At 44.5% G+C, this 27,626-nt stretch overlaps 1 protein-coding gene across 4 annotated transcripts in view; it reads right to left on the bottom strand.

The window, feature by feature from the left end:
* LOC131107463 (MAM domain-containing glycosylphosphatidylinositol anchor protein 2) overlaps positions 1-27,626 on the bottom strand; it is a 165,416-nt gene that overhangs the window by 34,051 nt on the left and 103,739 nt on the right. For 2 of the 4 annotated variants that reach the window (XM_058057536.2, XM_058057535.2), the window contains exons 10-12: positions 18,659-18,979; positions 8,946-9,218; positions 413-561 (exon numbers count right to left, since the gene is read on the bottom strand). In XM_058057536.2, coding sequence (XP_057913519.2) covers positions 413-561; positions 8,946-9,218; positions 18,659-18,979 — 743 coding nt within the window. The remainder of the gene's footprint in view (positions 1-412; positions 562-8,945; positions 9,219-18,658; positions 18,980-27,626) is intronic. The other 2 variants (XM_058057538.2, XM_058057537.2) reach the window with 1 other exon arrangement.

The following is a 27,626-nucleotide window of genomic DNA, read 5'->3' as shown; positions in this document are numbered from 1 at the left end:
TCATACTTGACTGCTTCTGACAGCTTCTTAGTGATTGTGGGCCGCCCGCAGAGGCCGGCCCCCGCCCCCGAATACAGCGAGACGGTGGATTGAGGTGTAAAAATTTGTCGGCGTCAAAGCGGATACAACAAGCGAGCTCAAGCGTGCCATCTTTGGGAGGAAGAACACTTTTCCCCTGTGGCAACAACAAGAAAATAAATAAACAAGTCCGTGTAGCGCCTGCCTGGAAGAAGCGGACTAATGTCCAAGATTATTGGATTATTTCAAGGTGGAAAGCACCGGAAGCAATAAAAAAAAAAAATACAAAATCTGCCATTTTGAAGGTTTCTGAGGGACCGCGTGTATGAAAGCGAGGAACTGAGGAGAGAAGTTACCTGCCACGCAGAAAGTGACAAATCCCAGCGGTCCCTACCTGTCTGATGCCCAGCCTGTAGGCCACGATGCGGTCCACGGCGCTGGGGTTCATCTGAGTCCACTGTAGCTTGAAGTCGTAGACTCTGGGTCGGTTCTGCCAAACGGGGCTGTAGGTGTCGTAGTAGAACTCGGGAGCGTAGGCCTTACCTGTACATGACAAGACACGTTGGGTACTACTCCACTCATAGAAGCAAAAAAGCTGAAGTGTTAGGAGAATAAAGCATAGTTCAGGAGAATATGTTAGCATAGCGTATGTGTTGCTTTCCAACATGGCGTCCTCTCATGGTTCTTCACTATGTTAGTTTAGGAGAATATGTTAGCATAGCGTATGTGTTGCTTTCCAACATGGCGTCCTCTCATGGTTCACTACGTTAATTTAGGAGAATATGTTAGCCTAGCGTATGTGTTGCTTTCCAACATGGCGTCCTCTCATGGTTCACTACGTTAATTTAGGAGACTATGTTAGCCTAGCGTATTTGTTGCTTTTCAACATGGTGTCCTCTCATGGTTCACTACGTTAGTTTAGGAGAATATGTTAGCATAGCGTATGTGTTGCTTTCCAACATGGCGTCCTCTCATGGTTCACTACGTTAGTTTAGGAGAATATGTTAGCCTAGTGTATGTGTTGCTTTCCAACATGGCGTCCTCTCATGGTTCACTACGTTAGTTTAGGAGAATATGTTAGCATAGCGTATGTGTTGCTTTCCAACATGGCATCCTCTCATCGTTCACTACGTTAATTTAGGAGAATATGTTAGCCTAGCGTATGTGTTGCTTTCCAACATGGCGTCCTCTCATGGTTCACTATGTGGCCCTGGCTGGGAATACGTTTGGACGAGCGGCGAAACGTCTTCTAAGACAAGCAGAATCACACGGCACAGAGAGACAAGCTAGCATTCAGCTAGCCTAACATACACAGGTTTAGAATGTACACGGAGAGAACCCACACAAGTAGATACGTCTCCAAATGATCATACAACAGCTAGGATCCATATTTGGCAACAGAAGAGGGATCACACAATGAAGGATTCCTTTTTCAGTTTATGGTTCATTTGCTGCTTACACAGAAGCTCAACCGGAGCTCTACGAGTTGATTGGCTGTGAGCATCGCAACTCATTTAGTCGATGCGGCTTTTTGCGCCCTCCGACCGGCGTCGGGAGTGAAGAACGTGTACATGCAGACTTGTAAATGTTTCATTTGTAAACATTCTTTCAAGTGGGAGAAAGTGCGGTGAATTAGCATGACAAAGATGTACAGTTCCTCTCATCTCCTCCATGTTGTGTTTGTTCTATTCCTATCAAGTCTATATTATCTTTCTCCTCGCTACTGTCGTGACCCAATTCCCCCTCAAGGATCATTAAAGATTTATCATACAGCGTGTATCATCTGACACACTTTACTCTCATGGCACGGAATCAAAGCGCGCATCACGTTGTGCAACATCCAAACTGTCCAAATCCTTTCCACTGCTCAACCGAGATGGTTCCGGAACGCCGCTTCCGTGGGGGGTGTGGATGGTCCGCCTCGTACATCCAAAAGTTTGGATGTAAAAGGTGTGCAGTAGAAGAAGAGAAGGACCGTCGTAGTCGGTCAAGCCTAGTCCGGGTTGAACCGAGGCGACCGGACTCTTCTTGTTTGGTGTCGCTTTCTACCCAAAGGCTTCTTCAGTTTTGGAATGTGGGTGTGGAGTTGTCCTGTTTATTTCCCTGGGGGGCGTGGTCACAATGGATGACTGTCCAGCACAGGAATAGGTTGTTGGCCAAGGCAGCCTTCATGGTGGCTACACAACTAGTTAGTGGCCTACCCTAGTCCTAGCATATCCTAGTCATGCCTACCCTAGTCCTAGCCTACCCTAGTCATGCCTACCCTAGTCATGACTACCCTAGTCATGCCTACCCTAGTCATGACTACCCTAGTCATGCCTACCCTAGTCATGCCTACCCTAGTCCTAGCCTACCCTAGGTCTAGTCTACCCTAGTCATAGCCTACCCTAGTCCTAGTCTACCCTAGTCATGCCTACCCTAGTCCTACTCTACCCTAGTCATGCCTACCCTAGTCCTAGCCTACCCTAGGTCTAGTCTACCCTAGTCCTAGCCTACCCTAGTCCTAGTCTACCCTAGTCATGCCTACCCTAGTCCTACCCTACCCTAGTCATGCCTACCCCAGTCCTAGCCTACCCTAGTCCTAGCCTACCCTAGTCATGCCTACCCTAGTCATAGCTAGCCTACTCTAGTCTTAGCCTACCCTAGTCCTAGCCTACCCTAGTCATGCCTACCCTAGTCCTAGCCTACCCTAGTCCTAGCTTACCCTAGTCATGCCTACCCTAGTCCTAGCCTACCCTTGTCATGCCTACCCTTGTCATGCCTACCCTAGTCCTAGCCTACCCTAGTCATGCCTACCCTAGTCCTAGCCTACCCTAGTCATGCCTACCCTAGTCCTAGTTTACCCTAGTCATGCCTACCCTAGTCCTAGCTTACCCTACTTCTAGCCTACCCTAGTCCTAGCCTACCCTAGTCATGCCTACCCTAGTCATGACTACCCTAGTCATGCCTACCCTAGTCCTAGCCTACCCTAGTCATGCCTACCCTAGTCCTAGCCTACCCTAGTCATGCCTACCCTAGTCATGACTACCCTAGTACTAGCCTACCCTAGTCATGCCTACCCTAGTCCTAGCCTACCCTAGTCATGCCTACCCTAGTCCTAATTTACCCTAGTCATGTCTACCCTAGTCCTAGCCTACCCTAGTCATGCCTACTCTAGTCTGAGCCTACCCTAGTCCTAGCCTACCCTAGTCATGCCTACTCTAGTCTGAGCCTACCCTAGTCCTAGCCTACCCTAGTCGAGCCTACCCTAGTCCTAGGTTACCCTAGTCATGCCTACTCTAGTCTGAGCCTACCCTAGTCCTAGCTTACCCTAGTCATGCCTACCCTAGTCCTAGCCTACCCTAGTCCTAGCTTACCCTAGTCATGCCTACCCTAGTCCTAGGCTAGGGTAGTCCTAGCCTACCCTAGTCCTAGCCTACACTCCTGATCCCAGTTTAAGATGAGCCCAGACATGTGAAGAGTGGATCTGAAGCTCCATTGTTCCTTTGAAGGATCGTGATGATGCCGCCTCCACCGTGCCGTGTGGAAAACATCCCAGGTGGGATCTCCTTGCCGTGCAGTCAGGTGGAAGCCATGAGGACCGTTATGGGAGAAGAAAACTTTAAAGTCCATGTTTGGTGCCCTCCTGCTAATTCAAGGAAGCTTCTCTTCTCGTTGGACCGCACTCGGCACCGGTAGCAACTTTCACTTTCACTTTCTCAACTCACGAACCCTTTGCCAGATTTGAGAGAAATGCTTTTTGCGTTCTAAGAAAAAGTCGTCCACCTGAGTTGGGCTGGTGAAAGTGAAAGCAAAAACACAAGTCATATTTTTGTAGCAATGCCAAATAGCCTCACCTCTGTTATTACGTTGAGGTTAACCCACTTAGCCCCCCCCCAGCCCCCCCTGGGTGGGAGACATCAAACATAAAAGTACACACGGCTTAACTGATCTTCTTCAAATCCTGTTTAGAACAGCAGAACCAAAGCGGTGACTCACACGAGCTCAGTGGAAGCCTTCAGGCCACACGTTGACCTTGTTTGCAGACTTCCTTGTGTGCCGGATTAGTTTCATCTTTCTTAACCTTCCTCCGTCTCCCCGTAGCGGGGGGTCCCACTTCATCCGGGAGGTCACTTCCAGGTGATGCACGGCGACAAGAAGACACGAAACGTCGGAGGTGCTAACTGGCGGCGGAGTGGAGAACGGCGATGTGCGTCAGCGGCGTTGATGTCATCGACTCACGTTGATTCGCTTCCACCGTTGAGCGAGTTCACCGTGCAGAAGACGACACTGACTAATTGCTGAAGCGGCACTCTCGGGGTTGACTTTGTCTTGGTGACGGACGGTGTTCATTAAAGGTGGGCTGCTCCGTAGCGACTCAGGACAGGAAGTGCTGTTTATTGTCCTCCTGTTCATCGGACAGGATGGGGGGGGGGTACTGGGAGTGTCTCCGGGATTCTGCTAAGGAGTTTTACTGCGAGTTGAAGAAAGCACCAGCATGACAGAATGAGGGTATGATAATGCAAAAAAGCAGCCCGCAATGGCGACGTTGGAGTCCATTCTTTTAGGATACGAAAGGAAACGTGACAGAGATGATGGCGGTCTGTCTATATCAGGGCTCGCCCAGACGTCTTCCATCTTTGATGTGAATAACGCTTCAAGTGGGACGAAGCTGTCTGCTCACATTCAGTCGCCGCGCACACTAAAGCACTTTAGTGGAAGTGACGCTTCTTTCCGCACACAGGATCTTTGGCTGAGCGTTGCAGGAATTTCTTTGATTCCGCGTTTAATAAATGCAAAACAGGAACGGGAGCGCTTCCGTTTAGAAAGAAAATGCAGTTTTGTCTTTACAAAACGAGACTGGCGTCTCTTTTATGGCAACAACGAATAAAAGCCTCAACATGATGTCCTTTTTTCTATTTGCTGCTAAATGCTGCTGGCCAATGGAAATGGAGGAGAGTCATAATATAGGAAAACAATATCATAACTGTAGCATAAACTAACAAGAAAAATCTGATTTTATGGCAGTAATGTTGTAATATTATGAGACAAATAACATGACTTAGCAAAGATAAAAGACATTCTATTCATTTTAAGTCTTGATATGAGAAATAAAATATATAAAAATTATGTTTATAAAGTCATAAAATAAGAGAAATCACAAAAAATAAAAAGAGCTGTATGTATGTAGTTGATGAAAATAAAGTCAGCAATATTTAATATTTTACCAGAAAGTTACAATATGATAAGAAAAAGTCATTTAAGGAGTGAAAATATGAAAATATATATAATAAAAAAAATAATATAATATATATATAAAAAAATAATAATAAAAAATATATAAAATATAATATATTATATAATATTATATGTAATGTAATATTATGGAAAAAATGCTTATATTACAAAATACTTTAATAATAATAAAAAATACTAAAATAATAATAATAATAATAATAATAATAATAATAATAATAATAATAACAATAATAATAATAATAATAATTGTTCAAGTTCAAGTTATTCAAGTTAAGAATAATGCCATGACAAAGCTTAGATAGATTTTTCTTAATAGTTCGTATGTCTACTTGTGTTGCTTTCAAAGTTCTACCATGGGGGCCCTGGCACGTGTGATGCGTTCACTGCCTGGTGTGACCTTTGCTGCGTGCATGCAGCGTGGCTAAAGGACGGGCGAGTCATCCAAGGCAAAAAAGAAGCAGGGAAGCAGGAAGGTCGGCGCAGGGCGACTTCAACATGGCGGAACATTTCTTCTTCTATCATTTGTGTGCTGCCTTTTAGCGGTCGTGGTTTCCAACGTGGGACGGAGCCAAAGCGCGGCGGTGCACACGACGTCCCTCGAGCCAGCTCGGCCTTTGCGGCCCCTCGATGCGGCGTCTGCACACACTCGGCTGGCACAAAGCAGTTTGGAAGGGGAGGGCGTTGGTTACGAGGCGGCTTTGCATGCTGGCGGCATCGCAGGCCGCAATGTTAGCAAATATTTCATGAGCATCGCTCGCGTCGTACGCGCTTCGTTCACACGTCAGCCGCAGAGCGGTGCCCCTCCCGCTTTGCGGCCACGGAGGTCTCGTTCAGGGAATGTGTCACTGCAGATTTCACGGACAACGGCGAGAACTCAAGTGGAATTTTGTCTCCTACGTGATTCATTTCTTCATTAAAGCCAAGGACCCCCCCACCACCCACCCCACCCCCCACCTTTGGCAAGCACCCAGTCCAGATGGCGGGAATGTGGGGCGCTGGGAAGGAGGGACGGAGGATGAAAGGGATGGGGGGTGAGCGACAGCAGGAAGGAGACGGTGGTCTGCTGGGGACGAGGGCGGCGGGGATCCTCCTACCTGCCTCACCAGCCGAGGATGATGGGCCGCACACAACTTTTAAAACATGACTGGAAATGGACCAGCACCAACCAAACAGGGGGGTTCAAACCTTGGCACATAACCGCATAACCTGCAACCCTAATGACGATAAGTGGCATACAAAATGGATGGATGGATGGGTGGGTGGGTGGATGGATTGGTGGTGAATAGGTGGATGGGTGGATAGATGATGGATGGATGGATGGATGGATGGGTGGATAGATGATGGACGGATTGGATGGATGGGTGGATGGGTGTGTGGGTGGATGGAGGGGTGGTGAATCGGTGGACGGGTGGATAGATCATGGATGGATGGATGGGTGGGTGGATGGGTGTGTGGATGGATGGAGGGGTGGTGAATCGGTGGACGGGTGGATAGATCATGGATGGATGGATGGATGGGTGGGTGGGTGGATAGAGGATGGATGGCTAGATGGATGGGTGTGTGGATGAATGGATGGGTGGATAGATGATGGATGGATGGATGGTTTTGTGGATGGATGGGTGGTGAATAGGTGGATGGGTGGATAGATGATGGATGGATGGTGGATAGTGGATAGATGATGGTGGATAGATGATAGATGGATGGATGGATGGGTGGGTGGATGGGTGGATAGATGATGGATGGTTGGATGGATGGATGGGTGTATGGGTGGATGGATGGGTGTGTGGATGGATGGGTGGATAGATGATGGATGGTTGGATGGATGGATGGGTGTATGGGTGGATGGATGGGTGTGTGGATGGATGGGTGGATAGATGATGGATGGATGGATGGATGGATGGGTGGGTGGATAGATGATGGATGGATGGGTGGGTAGATAGATGATGGATGGTTGGATGGATGGGTGTATGGGTGGATGGATGGGTGTGTGGATGGATGGATGGGTGGTGAATAGGTGGATGGGTGGACAGATGATGGATGGATGGATGGATGGATGGGTGGATAGATGATGGATGGATGGATGGATGGGTGGGTGGATAGATGATGGATGGATGGATGGGTGGGTGGATAGATGATGGATGGATGGATGGGTGGGTGGATAGATGATGGATAGATGGATGGGTGGGTTGGTGCATGGATGGATGGATTGATGGGTGGGTCAATGGGTGGGTGGGTTTTTGGGTGGATGGATGGGTGTGTGGATTAATGGGCGGATGGATGGGTGGGCGAGTGGGTGGATGGGTCGGTGGGTGGGTGTCCAAAGCTTTCCCACAGAGGGCCACATTGTACATCCAATAATATGAATACTGCCTGTAGAATTCGAAGGCTGCCCAATTGGATTGTCGGAAAAAGTCAATGAATGATTGACAGCATGTCGATGGTGAATTTGTTGATTTAAGTGATCATCCATCAGGAAAATCTATTTGCTTGTCCTTCCCAGGTCTTATTAGCAGCCTGTGACGCTAATGGAAGGTCTCCTAGATTGAAACCTTTTTCCAAATTAATTTGATCCCGTGGAGCCGCCACGCCGACGTAGAAAAAAAGAAATAAATCTAGCGGGCGGGCAGCTGTCGTGTATTATCTGGACCAGACAGAAGCGGCGTCCACGCTGAGTGACGCGTTCCATTTTCTTCCTGGCCGCTCCTCTTTCCCGATGGACTTGTCAATCTCAAGGAGAAGCGTTCGGGTGGGAGCGACCAATAGAAAAGCAACAGCAAAATGCGCTAACGACCGGCGCGGGGCGGCGTGCTCAAGAGCCCCGTCTTGTTGGCAGACCCAGAACCAGTCAGACCCCCCAAATAGCAAGAACTTCCTGTTACAAAATCATTTGGAATCCATACAATTTCCATGCTTTTCCCTCGACTGTTTCCTTGGACACTTGTTGCTAGGCAGGTTTCATGGGGCTCAATCACAACTGCCCCAAAGGCCAATTGAAAGTTAGATAATAATAATAATAATAAGTAATATTATTACTATTTTATATTGTATCCAATTATAGATGTAATCAGCATATATAATGTATAATATATTGTATATGTAACAGAATAATAACATGAATAAATAATTATTTAAAATATTAGATTATATATTTATATAATATATACAGTATATTAATAAATATAAATATCTCATATAATGAATGACTGATAATAGATAATACATATAATACACCATTAGATAATAATAATTAATTAGATATTAATTAGATAATAATGCTACTAAATATATTACTGAATATAAAATATGTATATTATGTATATGTATGACAGGAAGAGAGGACATGATTATTATTAGCAAATGTATTGAATTATGTAAACAAGGATGTGGAAGGATAGAGCTATTGCCGTGAAGCCCATAATAATAATAATAATAATAATAACAATAATAATAATAATAATAATAATAATAATAATAATAATAACAATAACAATACCAATAATAATAATAATAATAATAATAATAATAATAATAATAATAATAATAATAATAATAATAATAATAATAATAATAATAATAATAATAATAATAATAATAATAATAATAATAATAATAAATACAGCAACACGATGTGATGAGAAGGTCAAAGCAGCTTGAAGAACATCTGATAAAAAGGCGCCAGGCCGCCCTACCTGTGACGTGAAAGGTGCACTTCCCCGCTCCGGCCTCGTTGATGACGTTACAGGTGTACTCGCCCCAGCCGTCGCGGTTGAGGCTGCGGATGGTGTACTCGGTCTCGTCCCGCTGGGCGTCGAAGGCGCCGGCATGAAGCAGCCGGTTGGAGAGCAGCCACTCGAAGCGCAGCACGCGGGACGGGTGCGCTCGCAGAACCCGACAGGTCATGACCACGGGCCGACCCAGGCCCTGCCGCATCTCCGTGTGCACCGGCTCCACCGTGGGGGGGTCTGCGTGGGGACAGGGGAGGAATTATGACTTCCCATAAAATATTGAGACTTTATAAAATGACAGCTGTTTTTTTTTAACTTTCTGCATTTTTTTTATTTTACAGCAATTTCAACTTTGCTCTTGTGCATTTTCTTCACATAATTATGACTTTATTTTATAATATTGAGACTTTATTCTCATAAAATGACAGCTGTTTTTTTAACTTTCTGCATTTTTTAAATATTACAGCAATTTCAATTTGCTCTTGCACATTTTCTTCACATAATTATGACTTTATTCCCATAATATTGAGACTTCATTCTCATAAAATGACAGCTGTTTCTTTAACTTTCTGCATTTTTTTAAATTTTACAGTAATTTCAACTTTGCTCTTGTGCATTTTCTTCACATAATTATGACTTTATTTTATAATATTGAGACTTTATTCTCATAAAATGACAGCTGTTTTTTTAACTTTCTGCATTTTTTAAATATTACAGAAATTTCAATTTGCTCTTGCACATTTTCTTTACATAATTATGAATTTATTCCCATAATATTGAGACTTTATTGTCATAAAATGACAGTGTTTTTTTTAACTTTCTGCTTTTTATAAAAATTTTACAGCAATTTCAACTTTGCTCTTGTACATTTTCTTCACATAATTATGACTTTATTCCCATAATATTGAGACTTTATTCTCATAAAATGACAGCTGTTTCTTGAACTTTCTGCATTTTTTTAAATTTTACAGCAATTTCAACTTTGCTCTTGTACATTTTCTTCACATAATTATGACTTTATTTCCATAATATTGAGACTTTATTCTTATAAAATGACAGCTGTTTTTTAACTTTCTGCATTTTTAAAAATTTTTTTACAGCAATTTCAACTTTGCTCCTGTACATTTTCTTCACATAATTATGACTTTATTCCCATAATATTGAGACTTTTTCAAAATGATATGATATATATGGTAATATTTCCATATTTCCTCCCAATATGATATCAGCCTGATGACGTTTTCCCATTAGATTGTTATTAATGACTGAATGAACTTGTTTAACAATAGCGCCAACATTAATAAGTCAAGACAATAAAATACACGTTAATTTATTCATGCAAGTGTAAAAAGAAGTTATCCACTGCTGACATAAAAAACATAAAACATACTTTTGTTATTATTATTATTATTGATTAGTGTTCTTAACTGTCCTGGAGCGTCAAGAACCGTCATTGTGTGTCCGTGTTTGTTGTTGTTTGTAGGCAAGCCGGCGGAAGGGAAGAGCAGGTAGGCCGGGATAAGGAAGAATTCCCGTGCATGTAAAGTGGAGCGTGGGTATCTAGGACAGGAGAAGACTTGATAGCTTCCCACTCTCGTCTCTGGAAGCCCGTGGTCCGTGCCAAGCCGTTTTGACTAAGAACATTAGGCCGTCACAGCTGGGGATTTTGGCGTTTGCAATTCTATTAGCGCTAACGGCGGACGTCTTTTTTGGTCCCTGGCAGCCACAAGACAGATGCAGCTCCGTTTTTTTTTTTACATATCAAAGCTGTTGACTTGCCAGCGTCGCTAATGCTCTTTCGCTTCACAGGACCGTACCTTCGCCGCCTTGATCAACTTACTCAACGCGGCTTTACGCGCGGCGGCCTGGAAAGGAAAGGCGAGGGAAGCGTCTCGCAGGGATTGGCGTGTGCTTACGCACCGTGCGGCAGGCCAAGAGGAAGAAGAAGAAGCGGGGGCCAGCTGCGCCGCCACAACGAGTAGGGCTGGATGGCGCAGATAGAGCAAATTCTCACGGCGTCGACACGTCTTCATTTCACGCTCAAACTGAGCCACGCGCTCGCTCCCGCACGGACGGCGGCGGGGGGCTTTGATGGCGGCCATTAAGGCTGAGGCAGAGAAGAAGTGGCTGTGAAGGCAGGATGATTGATTAACAACGCTCTTCATTAGGTGCTCCGCTCGGAAGAAGGTCAGCAGATGAAAGCCGGAGAAGCTCTTGCTTTCAAAGCTAAAACATCATCACCCTTTCATTGCTGCCTCCTGCTTCTTCTTTTCATCGCAACAACATTGAGCTTCACCTTTTCTCACATGTATTGACGTTCTTCCTATTCAATGTACGCCGTTGAAAAAGGTCATCACGTGAATGTCAGGAGACATGAGCCCGGTGGGGGTGGGTTCAAAATCAGCAGAAGAGCGTCCATGTTGATGCCCTCGATCTAATTAGATCAAAGGCATTCAGCATTCTGGAAAAATAGGGATGTCGGGAAAAGTGGGAATTGCTGTAATGTGCATATTAGCACAAATATCCAGAATTATTGAATGTCGGAACGCTTGGAATCTGTTGAGAAAAATGCCTTTGGTCTAAATAGATCAAAGGCATTCAGCATTCTAGAAAAATAGGGATGTCTGGAAAAGTGGGAATTGCTGTAATGTGCATATTAGCACAAATGCCCAGAATTATTGAATGTCGGAACGCTTGGAATCTGTTGAGAAAAATGCCATTGATCTATTTAGACCAAAGGCATTCAGCATTCCATGTTGAGAAAAGTGAGAATTGCTGTAATGTGCATATTAGCACTAATGTCCAGAATTATTGAATGTCGGAACGCTTGGAATCTTTTGAGAAAAATGCCTTTGGTCTAAATAGATCAAAGGCATTCAGCATTCTGGAAAAGTAGGGATGTCGGGAAAAGTGGGAATTGCTGTAATGTGCATATTAGCACAAATGTCCAGAATTATTGAATGTCAAAAGCTTGGAATCTGTTGAGAAAAATGCCATTGATCTATTTAGACCAAAGGCATTCAGCATTCCATGTTGAGAAAAGTGAGAATTGCTGTAATGTGCATATTAGCACTAATGTCCAGAATTATTGAATGTCGGAACGCTTGGAATCTTTTGAGAAAAATGCCTTTGGTCTAAATAGATCAAAGGCATTCAGCATTCTGGAAAAGTAGGGATGTCGGGAAAAGTGGGAATTGCTGTAATGTGCATATTAGCACAAATGTCCAGAATTATTGAATGTCAAAAGCTTGGAATCTGTTGAGAAAAATGCCTTTGATCTATTTAGACCAAAGGCATTCAGCATTCTGGAAAAATAGGGATGTCGGGAAAAGTGGGAATTGCTGTAATGTGCATATTAGCACAAATGCCCAGAATTACTGAATGTAGGAACGCTTGGAATCTGTTGAGAGAAATGCCTTTGATCTATTTAGACCAAAGGCATTCAGCATTCCATGTTGAGAAAAGTGGGAATTTCTGTCTTGGTTGAATACGTTGATGTGGGAATGAGGTCAATCAGTTGAGATATGCAGAAGTAGTAAGATTCCGATTTCTGGAAAAGTGGGAATATGAATGACTACAAATGACTTATTCCTGATTAGAGAAAACGGATGCAGCATTCATGCATTCCAGAAGCATTTATGTTGATATCTCATATATTATTCATAAATGTTTGAGAGTTTGATTTACATTTTTCAAAATAAAATGTACTAAAATAAGATTAATAGATTAATAGATTGGGTCTCGAGTGGTTAGCGCGCAGACCTCACAGCTAGAAGGACCAGGGTTCGATTCCACCCTCGGCCATCTCTGTGTGGAGTTTGCATGTTCTCCCCGTGCTTGCGTGGGTTTTCTCCGGGTACTCCGGTTTCCTCCCACATTCCAAAAACATGCTAGGTTAATTGTCGACTCCAAATTGTCCATAGGTATGAATGTGAGTGTGAATGGTTGTTTGTCTATATGTGCCCTGTGATTGGCTGGCCAGGGTGTACCCCGCCTCTCGCCCGAAGACAGCTGGGATAGGCTCCAGCACCCCTGTGAACCCTCGTGAGGAAAAAGCGGTAGAAAATGAATGAATGAATGAATAATAGATTTAATAGATTTAATTAATAGATTTTTTTTTACCATTTCTGTGAATTTAGCATCAATCTTGATAGCATTCTTCATTTTGTCTTCAATAAAATTCTCATTAATTTGTGATGCAATTTAAAAGTATTTTCAAACGGACTTAAGGAGACTTTATACTTTATACTAAAATGATTTTGAAAGAAAATAAATCCCCTCCGATGGACGAGTGGTAAGCTTTTTCTTCCAGCACGAGTAAGACCACTTCGCTGCACCGCTGTCGTTCATGATACACCACATGCGCGTTTTCCACAAAGGATGTGATTGGCTAAAAAAGCGCTCCCCCTGCCACCTGTGGCATCCTGCTAATGTGTGTTTTTTCTGCCCGTCAGTCGCATTCTTGTCATATCTGTGAGGAGTTGTCATCGTTGAAGAGAAAAGCAAGTGCTAGAAAAGTGCTTGAAAAGCCTGCGGGCTCCGAGTTGTTATTTAGTCTTTTCTTTGCTCTAATTACGGCGCCCGGAGACAAATGTTACACGGGCTGTAATTCCGCTCATCTCCTGCTGCTCTCCAAATCACCGTGCTCTGTTATGGCGCTAAACTGCAGATCTTTTAATGTGCGGACTTGGCTGCTTACATTTACGAGATGGGCTTCAAGGAGCGGGAAGTCATTTCAACACTTTGGATTAGGAGTTCATCTCCCCCCCCCCCCGATGCTCCTGGCGAAAGAGCGTCCTCGCAGTGTAAATCTTTGTTTATGCTTCCTGTTGTCGGCATAGCGAAGCAGCTGACCTTTAATATGCGCTGTCACGACTGTGCAATCATAATCAATTCAGCGGGAAAAAAAAAACATCCACACGGTCTTCTTCAAAGCTCGTCAAAATCTAATTAATTCTCTTAACCCAGCTCCGGGGGGAAGGGGCTAGCTGGAACGTGAACGCCATAGCAAAGAACACAATGAGACGTTGAGGATGTTGTTTCTCCGCTACAAAAGCAACGTTTTGTTGAATTCTTGTGTGTTGAAATCCTGGATGAGCTGCTGTAGCTTGGTGCGTGCACTGTTAGACGTGCGCTGTTAAATGTGCGCTCTTAGATATGCGCTGTTAGACGTGCGCTCTTAGACGTGCGCTCTTAGATATGCGCTGTTAGACGTGCGCTGTTAAATGTGCGCTCTTAGACGTGCGCTCTTAGATATGCGCTGCTGTTAAATGTGCGCTCTTAGACGTGCGCTCTTCGATGTGAGCTGTTAAATGTGCGCTTTTAGACGTGCGCTGTTAAATGTGCGCTCTTAGACGTGCGCTGTTAAATGTGCGCTTTTAGACGTGCGCTGTTAAATGTGCGCTCTTCGATGTGAGCTGTTAAATGTGCGCTTTTAGACGTGCGCTGTTAGACGTGCGCTGTTAAATGTGCGCTCTTAGACGTGCGCTCTTAGATATGCGCTGTTAGACGTGCGCTGTTAAATGTGCGCTGTTAGACGTGCGCTGTTAGACGTACGCTGTTAGACGTACGCTGTTAGACGTGTGCTCTTAGACGTGTGCTGTTAAATGTGCGCTTTTAGACGTGCGCTGTTAAATGTGCACTCTTAGACATGCACTGTTAGACGTGCGCTGTTAAATGTGCGCTTTTAGACGTGCGCTGTTAAATTTGCGCTGTTAAATTTGCGCTGTTAAATTTGCGCTCTTAGATGTGCGCTGTTAGACGTGCGCTGTTAGACGTGCGCTGTTAAATGTGCGCTGTTAGACGTGCGCTGTTAGACGTGCGCTCTTAGATGTGTGCTCTTAGACGTGCGCTGTTAAATGTGCGCTTTTAGACGTGCACTGTTAAATGTGCGCTCTTAGACATGCGCTGTTAGACGTGCGCTGTTAAATGTGCGCTTTTAGACGTGTGCTGTTAGACGTGCGCTGTTAGACGTGCGCTGTTAGACGTGCGCTGTTAGACGTGCGCTGTTAGACGTGCGCTGTTAGACGTGCGCTGTTAAATGTGCGCTGTTAGACGTGTGCTGTTAGACGTGCGCTGTTAGACGTGCGCTGTTAGACGTGCGCTGTTAGACGTGCGCTGTTAGACGTGCGCTGTTAGATGTGCGCTCTTAGACGTGCGCTGTTAAACGTGCGCTGTTAAACGTGCGCTGTTAGACGTGCGCTCTTAAATGTGCGCTGTTAGACATGCGCTGTTAGACGTGCGCTGTTAGACGTGCGCTGTTAGACATGCGCTGTTAGACATGCACTGTTAGACGTGCGCTGTTAGACGTGCGCTGTTAGACGTGCGCTGTTAGACGTGCGCTGTTAGATGTGCGCTCTTAGACGTGCGCTGTTAAATGTGCGCTGTTAAACGTGCGCTGTTAGACGTGCGCTGTTAAACGTGCGCTGTTAAACGTGCGCTGTTAGACGTGCGCTCTTAAATGTGCGCTGTTAGACATGCGCTGTTAGACGTGCGCTGTTAGACGTGCACTGTTAGACGTGCGCTCTTAAACGTGCGCTCTTAAACATGCACTCTTAAATGTGCGCTCTTAGACGTGCGCTGTTAGACATGCGCTGTTAGACGTGCACTGTTAAGTGTGGATATCCGCTCTTCAAGGTGCATGGAAATTGTCTCGGTACGCTAAGGCGCACCTAAAAATGACTTTCATGTAAGTTTGAAATAAAGATTTGGGATGCTATGCTGACATCTCTACGGTTGCCACGGTGACTCAGAATGAGCTCCTCCATTCAGGAACATAAGAAAAACCATGTTGCAAAATGGAGAAAACAGCGCTGCCGCAGCAAGCTAGCATTAGCATGAGTCTTTATTTTGCTGATTTCTTGCTGCGTAGCAGTAGCTAGTAGCTGCTAGTACCCACTTTATTATAATGACCTGGATGCTAGCGTAGCGTAGCACACAATGATTGCACCACCTTAGCTGTCCACACCACAGTGACTCAACTAAAATGAACTATTTTAGTTGCCACTTTTCCACCGCCTGGTAGCGGATTTGGCTCTACTCAACTCTGTACTTTAGAGGGAAACTGCGAAAAGCACGTTGCAGTGAATGAACATGTCTTTCAGTAGGAAGAAAAAGGCCAAAGAAAATCACAACAACGGAGGAGAAGAAGGGCCTGGTGAAATGACTTGAATCATTTCCCAGAGGAGGCTGATGGCGGCAAGAAAACAAATATGGCGGAAGCGTCCACAGCTAAACTACAGCTAGAAGGTAAGCTAATGTTAGCATGCATATTTACCGGAGCCATTTCTCACCGTGAGTTTTATTACTACTTTTGGTGATTGAACTTATTTAACTTATTTAACTTATTCGTAAATTAACAGTCACAAAAAATACAAAATATGCAAAAATACTGAATAAATACACAAGTTGTTGACTACTACTACCTCCTCTTGCAAACGCTAAAGGCATGCATGACTCGCTTTCATTTTCCTCCTCTCTGTCATCTCCACCGTCTTTTTTTCTTCTACCATGCCGGAATGAGTGACGCCGCTTTGAATCCCACGACGTTCATCATTGAAAATATTCCCTTCAAATCTCCATAAATGAATAGCCAATGAATGGTGGTTGGCGAATAAATTAGTCGCATGCTAATTGGAGGTGAGGAAATCATCAAGGAAGGACGGAGACAGGAGCAGCACCACTGGGAGGAGATGTAAAATATCCCAAAGTAGGGGAGGGGCGTGAGAGGTGGAGAGGGGGTGGGGGGGTATACTATACTTACAAAATCTCTTCAAGGTTGGCGGTTAAGTTGGCATGTACCACTATATGGAATGTGGTCCTCTTAGCACTTAGCACGGTGCTTCTCAAATAGAGTGGCGAGCCCCCCAGGAGGGGCGTGAGAGGCGGGGGAACTAGTAAAATGTCTTTAAGGTCAGAAAGGTCTGTTAGCGTTGTTACTTACGCTTGAAGAATCCTGGTGCCAGCAATTCATACGGGAGTTTGGACAGATCAAAAAAAAAATAGATCAACTTCTCAAATTCCAGTTGGGCTAGAGCAGGGGTCTCAAACACGCGGCCTGCGGGGACACTATTTTGAGGCCCCCGCCTTGATATGAAAGTTTAACGTTAGTGCGGCCCGCGCAAGTTTGATATGGATGCTGTGTGGTATCATGTACCCAGAAAAAATTATTACGTTTGATTAATGTTCATGTTAAAGGTTAAATAACTGTTAATAGTTATCCTCCCTATCCGTGTGGAAGTGGTAAGTTTTAGGCTATTTGAGTTTAAAGGAAATAACTTGAAGGCTACCGTTTAGGTCGCTAGCTCTCTAGTTTGCGAGTTAGCATGTGTCTCAAGACCCTGCAGTTGCGCAATATGTTGTAAATAAAAAGAGTATAAATGTGACTATAGTCGTGTTTTGTCATGTCTACAGGGCTCTAATAATGCTTTGTTCATTTTAATCTGAAAAAAATCATTTGTCTACCCGCCAACTATATGTGGTTTCTTAAGTTTTTATTATTATTATTATTATTATATTTATTTATTTATTACTGATTGATTGATTTTCTTTATTCTTGATTTGTTTATTTATTTTTCATCTTATTTTGTGTAGAAAAATAAAAATTAAGATATTTGAGAACAGTGGAATGTTTTATCAGAGCTTTTATTGTAGAAAATCGGAACCAAAGCAAAGTTGATTCATTTTTCTGTTTTTAATAAATGCGTTTTTTTGTTTTTTGTTTTGGAAAACCTGATGCGGCCCAGTCTCGCCCAGACCCGAGTTCCAGTGGCCCCCAAGTAAATTGAGTTTGAGACCCCTGGGCTACAGAGATTGCTGTCAATTGATTTGTTGACAGAATTGTTGTTGAAAGTTTGTTCACTGAGTAAAGTTAAGTCATTGAGTTAAGGCGCTATTTACGGATCTGAATGCAACACAAACTCTGAACTGGTGGACTTGTGTTTTAGTGCACTAGATGTCCCTCAGGACAATGCTTCTCCAATAGTGTGGCGAGCCGCCCAGGAGGGGGTGAGAGGCTATTTGTAAAATTTCTTCAAGGTCGGCAAGTCTTGTACAGATGAATAAATGGATGTCACCAGTTTCTCAATAATATTTAAAATGTAACGGTACTTGAGCCATTTTCTATCCATTTTCTTTACAGATTCTTCACTTGGGTCGCGGAGAGGTGGGGTTCACCCTGAACTGGTGGGCAGCCAATCACAGGGCACATATAGACAAACAACCATTCACACTCACATTCATACCTATGGACAATTTGGAGTCGCTAATTAACCTAGCATGTTTTTGGAATGTGGGAGGAAACCGGAGTACGCGGAGAAAACCCACGCATGCACGGGGAGAACATGCAAACTCCACACAGAGATGGCCGAGGGTGGAATTGAACCCTGGTCTCCTAGCTGTGAGGTCTGCGCGCTAACCACACGCCCACCGTGCAGCCGGTCTCCAGTCAATCACAGTGAAAAAAATTCCAGACTGAAAATAATTGCGAATCGCTGCCTTAGCTTAAGAGGCGGAGCCACCAGTAGAAAATAGCATGGCTGTGAAAGGAGGTTAAAAAATGGGCGCCCATTCAGTTTGAGCCACGGTGGACTGGAACGGCGGAAGATGAATTACACCGCATAGGAAGCAAATCATCTCGTAATGGATGCGTCACATAGAGACACGGCCGATGCACTCACATTGCACGATGAGCTCCACCACCGCCTCCCGGGGCTTGACGTTGAAGCCGTTGTATTGGCTGGTCTGGCAGCGGTACGAGCCGGTCATCTCCCGCGACACATTAACGATCCGCAGCACGCCGTCGTACGTCTCCGTCTGCACGCTCCCGTCCGGCATGGGCGCCTCCTTGTCGGCCCGCGACCACAAGATGATGGGCTTGGGCTTCCCTGAAACAAGGCACTCCAGCTCCACGGTGTCGCCCTCGCGGGCTACCAGCGGGGACTTGCCCCGGGGGACTGTCAGGTTGGGGGGAACTAAGAAAGAGAAAAACAAAGGAGGGACTGATATGGGGCTCTAGAAAGTCAGCAGGCGGGGTAAAGGGTGACGGTCGAATGGGGGATGGCGCTTTGCATGAGATCGACTTTTTAACCCAAGAACCATCATGGCGGACAGAGCATGAAACATGTGACCAAGCAAACAAAAACAAACAATGCAATGAAACAATTACGGCCTTTTCAAGCACAAACATCCACAACAGAAGCAATGACCCACATTAGCATAACAAAACTTGCTTCGAAAACGTGTTAGTCTTGTTAGTCTTGCCCCCCATTGCCCACCCCTTCCACTAATAACATCCCTCCGCTGATCTATGCCCCCCCAATCACTTCATTGCACTATTGTACATATTACTGTTATTATATATTGTCACATCCATACTGTTTATAATCTGTATAATCTACAATAGCCATATTATAGTCATTTATATCCCTGTACATATCCTCACTGTATTATAGTCATAGCCTGTTATAGTTTTTTTTACATAGATCTGTCCATTTTTTTTCTACATTTACTTACTACTAAGGTACTTATAAAATTGCACTTCTGGTTGGATGCTAACTGCATTTTGTTGCCCTGCACCAGTGACATGAGCAATAACAATAAAGTTGAATCTAATCTAATCTAATCTAAACTAATCTAATCTAATCTAATCTAATCTAATCTAAACTAATCTAATCTAATCTCCGCCTCAATGCTACCAAAGTTGTAGCAATGGTTTCTTCAGGGATGCTAACAGTGCTTGAACATGCTAAGGAGCAACCGTGCCAGATTAAATGTGTTATATTTGAAGATAGCGCTACATGTGAGCGAGTGAGCGGTACCCACAATGCACTGCATCTCAACAAACTGCACCATTTCAATTCCCTACATTAGCAAAACGTATGACATTAGCACTTATGCTCAAACTTTAAGACAACAATGAAGGACGGTAATCATTCATTCATTCATTCATTTTCTACCGCTTTTCCTCACGAGGGTCGCGGGGGGTGCTGGAGCCTATCCCAGCTGTCTTCGGGCTGTCGAGAGGCGGGGCACACCCCGGATTGGTCGGCAGCCAATCACAGGGCACATATAGACAAACAACCATTCACACTCACATTCATACCTATGGACAATTTGGAGTCGCCAATTAACCTAGCATGTTTTTGGAATGTGGGAGGAAAACTGGAGCACCCGGAGAAAACCCACACATGCACGGGACGGTAATCAAAGCTTGTGAAATATCATCATCCTTGCAGTGGGAAGCGCCATCATCATCATCACGCCATCATCATCATCACGCCATTCTCATCTCCGACGCTCGTTCATAGCATCATTCAAACACTTAGCGGCACATTTGCATAACCACACCCGACTTAATGAAGATTTAGTTCGGATGTGAGCTGAATAATGAAGTGGATGTGTGTGTGTGCACGTGCGTGCACGTGTGTGCAGGAAGGGAGCAGGTTGCATTGTGTAGTCTGCCTCTTCATCACACAGGCTAGCCAAATTAATTTGTTTAATTAGCAAGCCTGGCAAATAGCATTGGCTCCTGCAGCGCTGTGTGTGCGTGTACATGTGTGTGTGTGTGTTTTCACTTCAAACCATCCGCCTATTTTGCATCACGGTTCCCAAAAATAGTTTACAGCCAAGCCAGCCAGCCAGCCAGTCGAGGAGCGAAAATCTCCTCTGCGGCGGTGAAGCCGTGTCACGCGTCCCTCCAATGACTTTGGGATCGCTGCCATCCTGCCCAAACAAAGCGGCGACAGCTGGATGGCAGTCAAGCCGTGTTGGAGTTTGGTCGTGATGAAATCAGCGGCAATCGCTGGGAAAATGAAACAAGAGTCCAGTTTTTTTTTTCCTTCTGTCTCTGGAAGCCATTCCGATGCGTGATCTGTCCTTAATGACCAACTGGAGCGCCTCTAGGAAGCTGACTTAACACCAGACCAACCGTATTTAAAAATAACAACATTGTTCGACTCGTGGCAGCCGAGTCTCGAGCATCGATGGGAACCGGAACAAACACGCCGATTCTCCCGGGATCATTCAAATGTTTTTTTTTTTTAAGAATTTCTAGTTTCCAAGCCGACTTCACCACCCGGTAGAAATAGCCATGAACACCAACAAAATGGAAGCGACTAAAAAAGCTTGATGGTCGGCGGGTGCACTCATTCATGGTGCAGAAACGTTCATGCCTCACGCCTGACTTCCTCTAAGTCAGGGGTCTCAAACATGCGGCCCGCGGGCCAAATGTGGCCCGCAGGACACTAGTTTGAGGCCCCCGCCTTGATATGAAAGTTTAATGTTAGTGCGGCCCGCGCAAGTTTGATATGGATGCTGTATGGTATCATGTACCCAGAAAAAATTATTACGTTTGATTCATGTTCATGTTAAAGGTTAAATAACTGTTAATAGTTATCCTCCCTATCCGTGTGGAAGTGGTAAGTTTTTGGCTATTTAAGTTGAAAGGAAATAACTTGAAGGCTACCGTTTAGGTCGCTAGCTCTCTAGTTTGCGAGTTAGCATGTGTCTCAAGACTCTGCAGTTGCGCAATATGTTGTAAATAAAAAGAGTATAAATGTGACTATAGTCGTGTTTTGTCATGTCTACAGGGCTCTAATAATGCTTTGTTCATTTTAATATGAAAAAAATCATTTGTCTACCCACCAACTATATGTGGTTTCTTAAGTTTTTATTATTTGCCGTTTTATTATTGATTCATATTGATTATTTTCTTTATTCTTGATTTGTTTATTTATTTTTCATCTTATTTTGTGCAGAAAAATAAAAATTAAGATATTTGAGAACAGTTTGTATATTTTTCTATTTTTAATAAATGTGTTTTTTTTTTTTTTTTTGGAAAACCTGATGCGGCCCAGCCTTGCCCAGACCCTAGCTCCAGTGGCCCCCCAGGTAAATTGAGTTTGAGACCCCTGCTCTAAGTCATCACAATCAGGGAAGTCGGAACACAAGCGGCATCATAAACAAGTGCAGTGCTTCTCCCTACAACTGCTGATGTGTCTGACGTGATACGTTTTGTCAATACCCAATTGATACCATCTGTAGCATGCTTGAGCAAGGCAGGCGTCTATTATCTGACTGGTGGGCGCTTTGTGTACTCCAGCGCCAAACACTTTGCTGGCATGGACGCTACATGAATGAGCATAGCAGACGTGAAATGAGTCCAATCCAAAGAGGGCTTTTTGGAGGTCTTTTCATTCTATAGCTAGGCCTTAATGAGCTAGCATGCGTCTGCTTGGACCACTTGGAGCTCCTCGATGAAGCTGACAACAATAGACCCTCAAACTGCAATACGCCGCTTTGTTAAGTTACCACTTTGAGTGGCGTACCAGCGGCCATGGCGAGGAATGACGAACACCGTGGACATTTTGAAGCAGGTACTATGTGCTGTATATGAGCGGTTACCAAGGCAACAAGGAGCAGAAATGATTCTAAGTGAGCAATTGTCGGCAATAAAATCCAAAATGCAGCCACTGGAGGAGACAAATTTCACCAACTTTTCTACTCGCTTGATGTCCAGCTTGCTGACGCCAACATCCCGCAACTAGTGGGAGGGATGAAGGGAGGGGGTGGGGGGCACCTGTGGACTGAAAGCCAAAACGCTTGGCCGCGTCCGGCAGATAGTCGCAAAGTTTGGATGATTGTAAATCAGTCCATGTTTGGGCGACTGTGCCACGCGTCTCCGTTCCAGAAAGCCGTCTACGCCGAGACAATGGCGGCGGACAATCACTTCAGCCTTGTTGCTGATTGCTATTCCCAGCGTGTCTCCGCTAACTGAGGCGGCCCGGTGTCGAGAGATGACAGATTTCTTTCCTCGCAGCCAACATATTTCTCATCGCTACGCCTCGCTCCCAAACAGCACGATGATGTACAGGCTGAGTGACGGGCAATCATCCATTAGCGGATGGCGAAGAGGTGAGTAGCCATCATTACACCGAGACTCTCAGCATGGATTAGCCGGGGCCAATTATCGCAGTCTGCCAGTGCAAACTCGAGCTATTAGCCGCCGCGCTCTCTCTCGATACATCAGGACGCTTCTCCGCGGCTGAGATGCGTGAGCTCCTGAATGCCATCGCCCCCTGTAGGTCGTACCCTGCCTTGCGATCTGAATCGGACGCCCCTAAAAGATGTCAATAAGCGTGTTTGTCTTACCACAAGGACTTCATCTTCCTGGTCTCCATGGCAACGCTGCTATCTCTACCGCTTGTATGCACTTGCGGCTCACGGCACAGTCGCTCTGTGTGAGTGATCAGGATGCCAGCGAGTGGATGATAGGAAGAGTCCTGGGAGGAAGCGGGTCCCGTGGGTGTTCCGTGGCTATCCTTCTCGACTTTATCTTGCAATCAGTCTCACGCGTGTGCAAACACAACACACCCCGAGGTGATATACTACCTGTTCTACTACACGGAACAAGGAACATCAACTTCAGCCTTGAAGCAGTCGGCACTGCTAGCAGAGAACGCATGTTTACCCTCATCATCCTAGCAATTAAGCGGAAGAATGGAGCCTCAGGAACGGAGCCTGGGAAGCTTCAGAAGGAAGAAGTCTAGCCTGCCGCTAGCGTGACAGTTTTTGGGTGTACAGACCCAACTGATGCGCTAACTTTGCCAGTGATGGGAACCTAACTCTTCCAGTCTCTGATGTATGTATGATGATACTGTATTATAATAGTCCTTTTCAGGCTGGTGTCTTCTAATCACGGACTATTGTCTTTTGTCTATTGTATTATCCAAGTAAGTATCAGTTTTTCAAGAAGGGGGTTGAACACGAACGCTACGGAAAATAAGCCAGGCCGACTGGAACACATCTCACTAGTTCAAGGAAGCAGCCAGAGTTGAAGATCACACAAAATATACTGTACAATTGTCCCTGTACACCTTAAGTAGAAGTATGAACATTATTAGAGCCCTGTAGACATAATATAGCACCCCTATAGTCACTGTTCCAACCCTATTATTTATTGTTTGCGACACGTTTGGAAAAAAAAAGGTCCAATGAGGCAAGGTTACTTATACTGTGCAGATCAAGCGCTCCTTTTTCCTCCTGCCTGCGAAAGTAACAGCCTAGCAAATAGCATTTGTGATGCTAGCTGTCCCATGTGCCACCATTCAGCCACATGAAAAGTGCAAAAGGTTGGCCAGAGACCTCCGTGGAGTCACAGTGGCTGCTTGGAGCGTGTGCCCGAATACAGTGCACCTTGCTGGGTCACAGCAAGTGGCTCCTTCCCCTCTAGGCTCTGGTTCTCCTGGTAGTAGTCATGTCACGATGTTTCATTAGGACTCATCAACACATCCTAGTTCATCAAATCCTAGTACATCTACAGTTATTGTTTATGATCATATTGGTCTTAAGAGCACAGAAAGTTATTGTAGCGGTTTGAAAAAAAGAGATCATGAAGGAGCATGAAGGAGTCGGTCCGGACTGTGAGGGCTAACATGAGTTACTTTTGCAGCCCGCATGTATTTAAGAATGAACACCTGTCCTAAAAACCCAAATAAATAAATGGATAAGACGTATTTAGGTTATACAGCAGCAGCTGTTGGCACGCAGGCAGCATCACTGCAGCATCTCACTTCCTTTGTTCTCGCTCTACGCAGCGAGCGGCTTCATCTGCAAGGTGCCAGAGTTTATGCACATTGCTGAGGGGCTATCGACAGCACTTAACAAGGGAAGGAAGCCTGTTCCTTATTCATGTTTTCCTGTCAACCTCCCCCAGCAGGAAAGCGAGGTGATTTCCCAGACGGCCGCCTTCGTAACGTACGATCCGCAGGTGGCGGCGACGACGGCGGCGCCAAAACCGCCGTCTCAGGCAACCTGCGAGGTGTTTCGACGGTAGAAGCCAACAAAGCCAACAAAGCCGGCAGGTTGTTACACGCGTGTTCTACATCTCGCCATGCTGTTCACGTGACGAGGCGGGAAGACGGCAGCTGCGGGACAGATGCTCGGCACCTTTATATCCCGCCCCGGTGTTGTGTCTCTTGGCTTGTTAGCAGGAGGCCCCCGCATGTCAGAAGGGATGCTACTGGGAGGGATTATTTTTAGCTACACGACAATCTTGAAGAAGCGACAGCAGCAAAAGACCGCAGAGGGGAAAACACTAAAGCTACGATTGGCATGAGATGGACGTTATTAGCAGGGAAATGCCGGGCTAGCGGTGATGCTAGTTGGCCACTGTGACTTAAAGGATCATCTTTTTAAATACCATATTTTCTAAGTCGCTCTGGAGTATAAGTCGCACAAGGCCGAAATGCATAATTAGGTAGAAGAAAATATACATAAGTCGCTCTGGAGTATAAGACGCACAAGGCCAAAAATGCATAATTAGGTAGAAAAAAACATACATAAGTCGCACTGGAGTATAAGTCGCACAAGGCCAAAACTGCATAAATAGGTAGAAAAAAACATACATAAGTCGCACTGGAGTATAAGTCGCACAAGGCCAAAAATGCATAATTATGTAGAAAAAAACATACATAAGTCGCACTGGAGTATAAGTCGCACAAGGCCAAAACTGCATAAAAAGGTAGAAAAAAACATACATAAGTCATACAAGGCCGAAATGCATAATTAGGTAGAAAAAAACATACATAAGTCGCACTGGACTATAAGTCGCACAAGGCCACAAATGCATAATTAGGTAGAAAAAAAACATACATAAGTCACACTGGAGTATCAGTCGCACAAAGCCACAAATGCATAATTAGGCAGAAAAAAACATACATAAGTCACTCTGGAGTATAAGTCGCACAAGGCCAAAAATGCATAATTAGGTAGAAAAAAACATACATAAGTCGCACTGGACTATAAGTCGCACAAGGCCAAAAATGCATAATTAGGTAGAAAAAAAACATACATAAGTCGCACTGGACTATAAGTCGCACAAGGCCACAAATGCATAATTAGGCAGAAAAAAACATACATAAGTCACTCTGGAGAATAAGTCGCACAAGGCCAAAAATGCATAATTAGGTAGAAAAAAACATACATAAGTCGCACTGGACTATAAGTCGCAAAAGGCCAAAAATGCATAATTAGGTAGAAAAAAAACATACATAAGTCACACTGGAGTATAAGTCGCACAAAGCCACAAATGCATAATTAGGCAGAAAAAACATACATAAGTCACTCTGGAGTATAAGTCGCACAAGGCCAAAAATGCATAATTAGGTAGAAAAAAACATACATAAGTCGCACAAGGCCAAAAATGCATAATTAGGTAGAAAAAAAACATACATAAGTCGCACTGGACTATAAGTCGCACAAGGCCAAAAATGCATAATTAGGTAGAAAAAAAACATACATAAGTCGCACTGGACTATAAGTCGCACAAGGCCAAAAATGCATAATTAGGTAGAAAAAAAACATACATAAGTCAAACTGGAGTATAAGTCGCACAAAGCCACAAATGCATAATTAGGCAGAAAAAAACATACATAAGTCACTCTGGAGTATAAGTCGCACAAGGCCAATAATGCATAATTAGGTAGAAAAAAACATACATAAGTCGCACAAGGCCAAAAATGCATAATTAGGTAGAAAAAAACATACATAAGTCGCACTGGAGTATAAGTCGCACAAGGCCAAAAATGCATAATTAGGTAGAAAAAAACATACATAAGTCGCACTGGAGTATAAGTCGCACAAGGCCATAAATGCATAATTAGGTAAAAAAAAACATACATAAGTCGCTCCGGAGTATAAGTCGCACAAGGCCAAAAATGCATAATTGCTAAATTGCTAATGCTAATGCTGCTAGCTATCGCAGCACTATCACTCAGCTAGCATAGCGATGTATTGGGTAATAGGAGTGTACAGGTGACTATAGGGGTGTTATTTCATGCCCACAGGGCTCTAATAATGTTAAATAGCATATTTATGTCAGTGATCAGTTAATTGGGACACGTGGTATATTTGGACGGAAGCCACCATCTGGTGGAACATTAGAGGAGCTTGCGGGGGCAGCCCTTTAGCATCCCAGTAAAGCAAAGCAAAAAAAAAAAAAAACAAAAGCTCAACATCGTGTTCATTAAAGCAGCAGCTCATTCATTAATTAACCCAGCATTTCATTGATTTGCTCAATCCATTAAGGGCTCGCGCGAGTCACTCTTATGATGGACAGCCAGACTGGGCGGCGCCAGAGCCTCAGGTGTGCAGGGGATGCTAATGGAGCGACTTAGCATGCAAAGTTTTTTCGTCCTCCAGAACGAGACTGGAGGTGACTTTGAGTCCTCTGGCGCTCTTTGTGATCATCAATCAGACTGGTGATGAGCTGCAGATCCGCTATGCTAATTTTAATGAACAGACTTTTCTAATCACCAGTGTTGCATTCACTTCCATTGGAACTTTAATAAATGGGAATTTTTTTTTTTTTTGCATGCTCGCTGGAATCCGGAGTTTTTCACGTCTCGGTGTTAAAAGTCAAGGATCCGTCCGTAACGAGTTGACACGCTATTAGGGTTTTTATCTGCAAACCTCGCAGATAAACAATATTTCCTAAAACGGCGAGTCATTGAACAATAATCCACACAGCGGCCAAACACAAGCGCTAATGAGAGGATTAATGGGCTGCTTCCAGTTAAAAGTTTATGGCATGTTTTAAGGTTTTCACATTGGAGCTCGGAAGTCCTTTCAGCTGTCCCTCCGTCTCCC

Source organism: Doryrhamphus excisus, linkage group LG19 (genome assembly GCF_037039965.1).
Source record: "Doryrhamphus excisus strain RoL-2023G ecotype Guam linkage group LG19, RoL_Dexc_Guam_v1.1, whole genome shotgun sequence".
Lineage (NCBI taxonomy): Eukaryota > Metazoa > Chordata > Actinopteri > Syngnathiformes > Syngnathidae > Doryrhamphus > Doryrhamphus excisus.
This window is presented reverse-complemented; position numbering and strand designations above follow the sequence as displayed.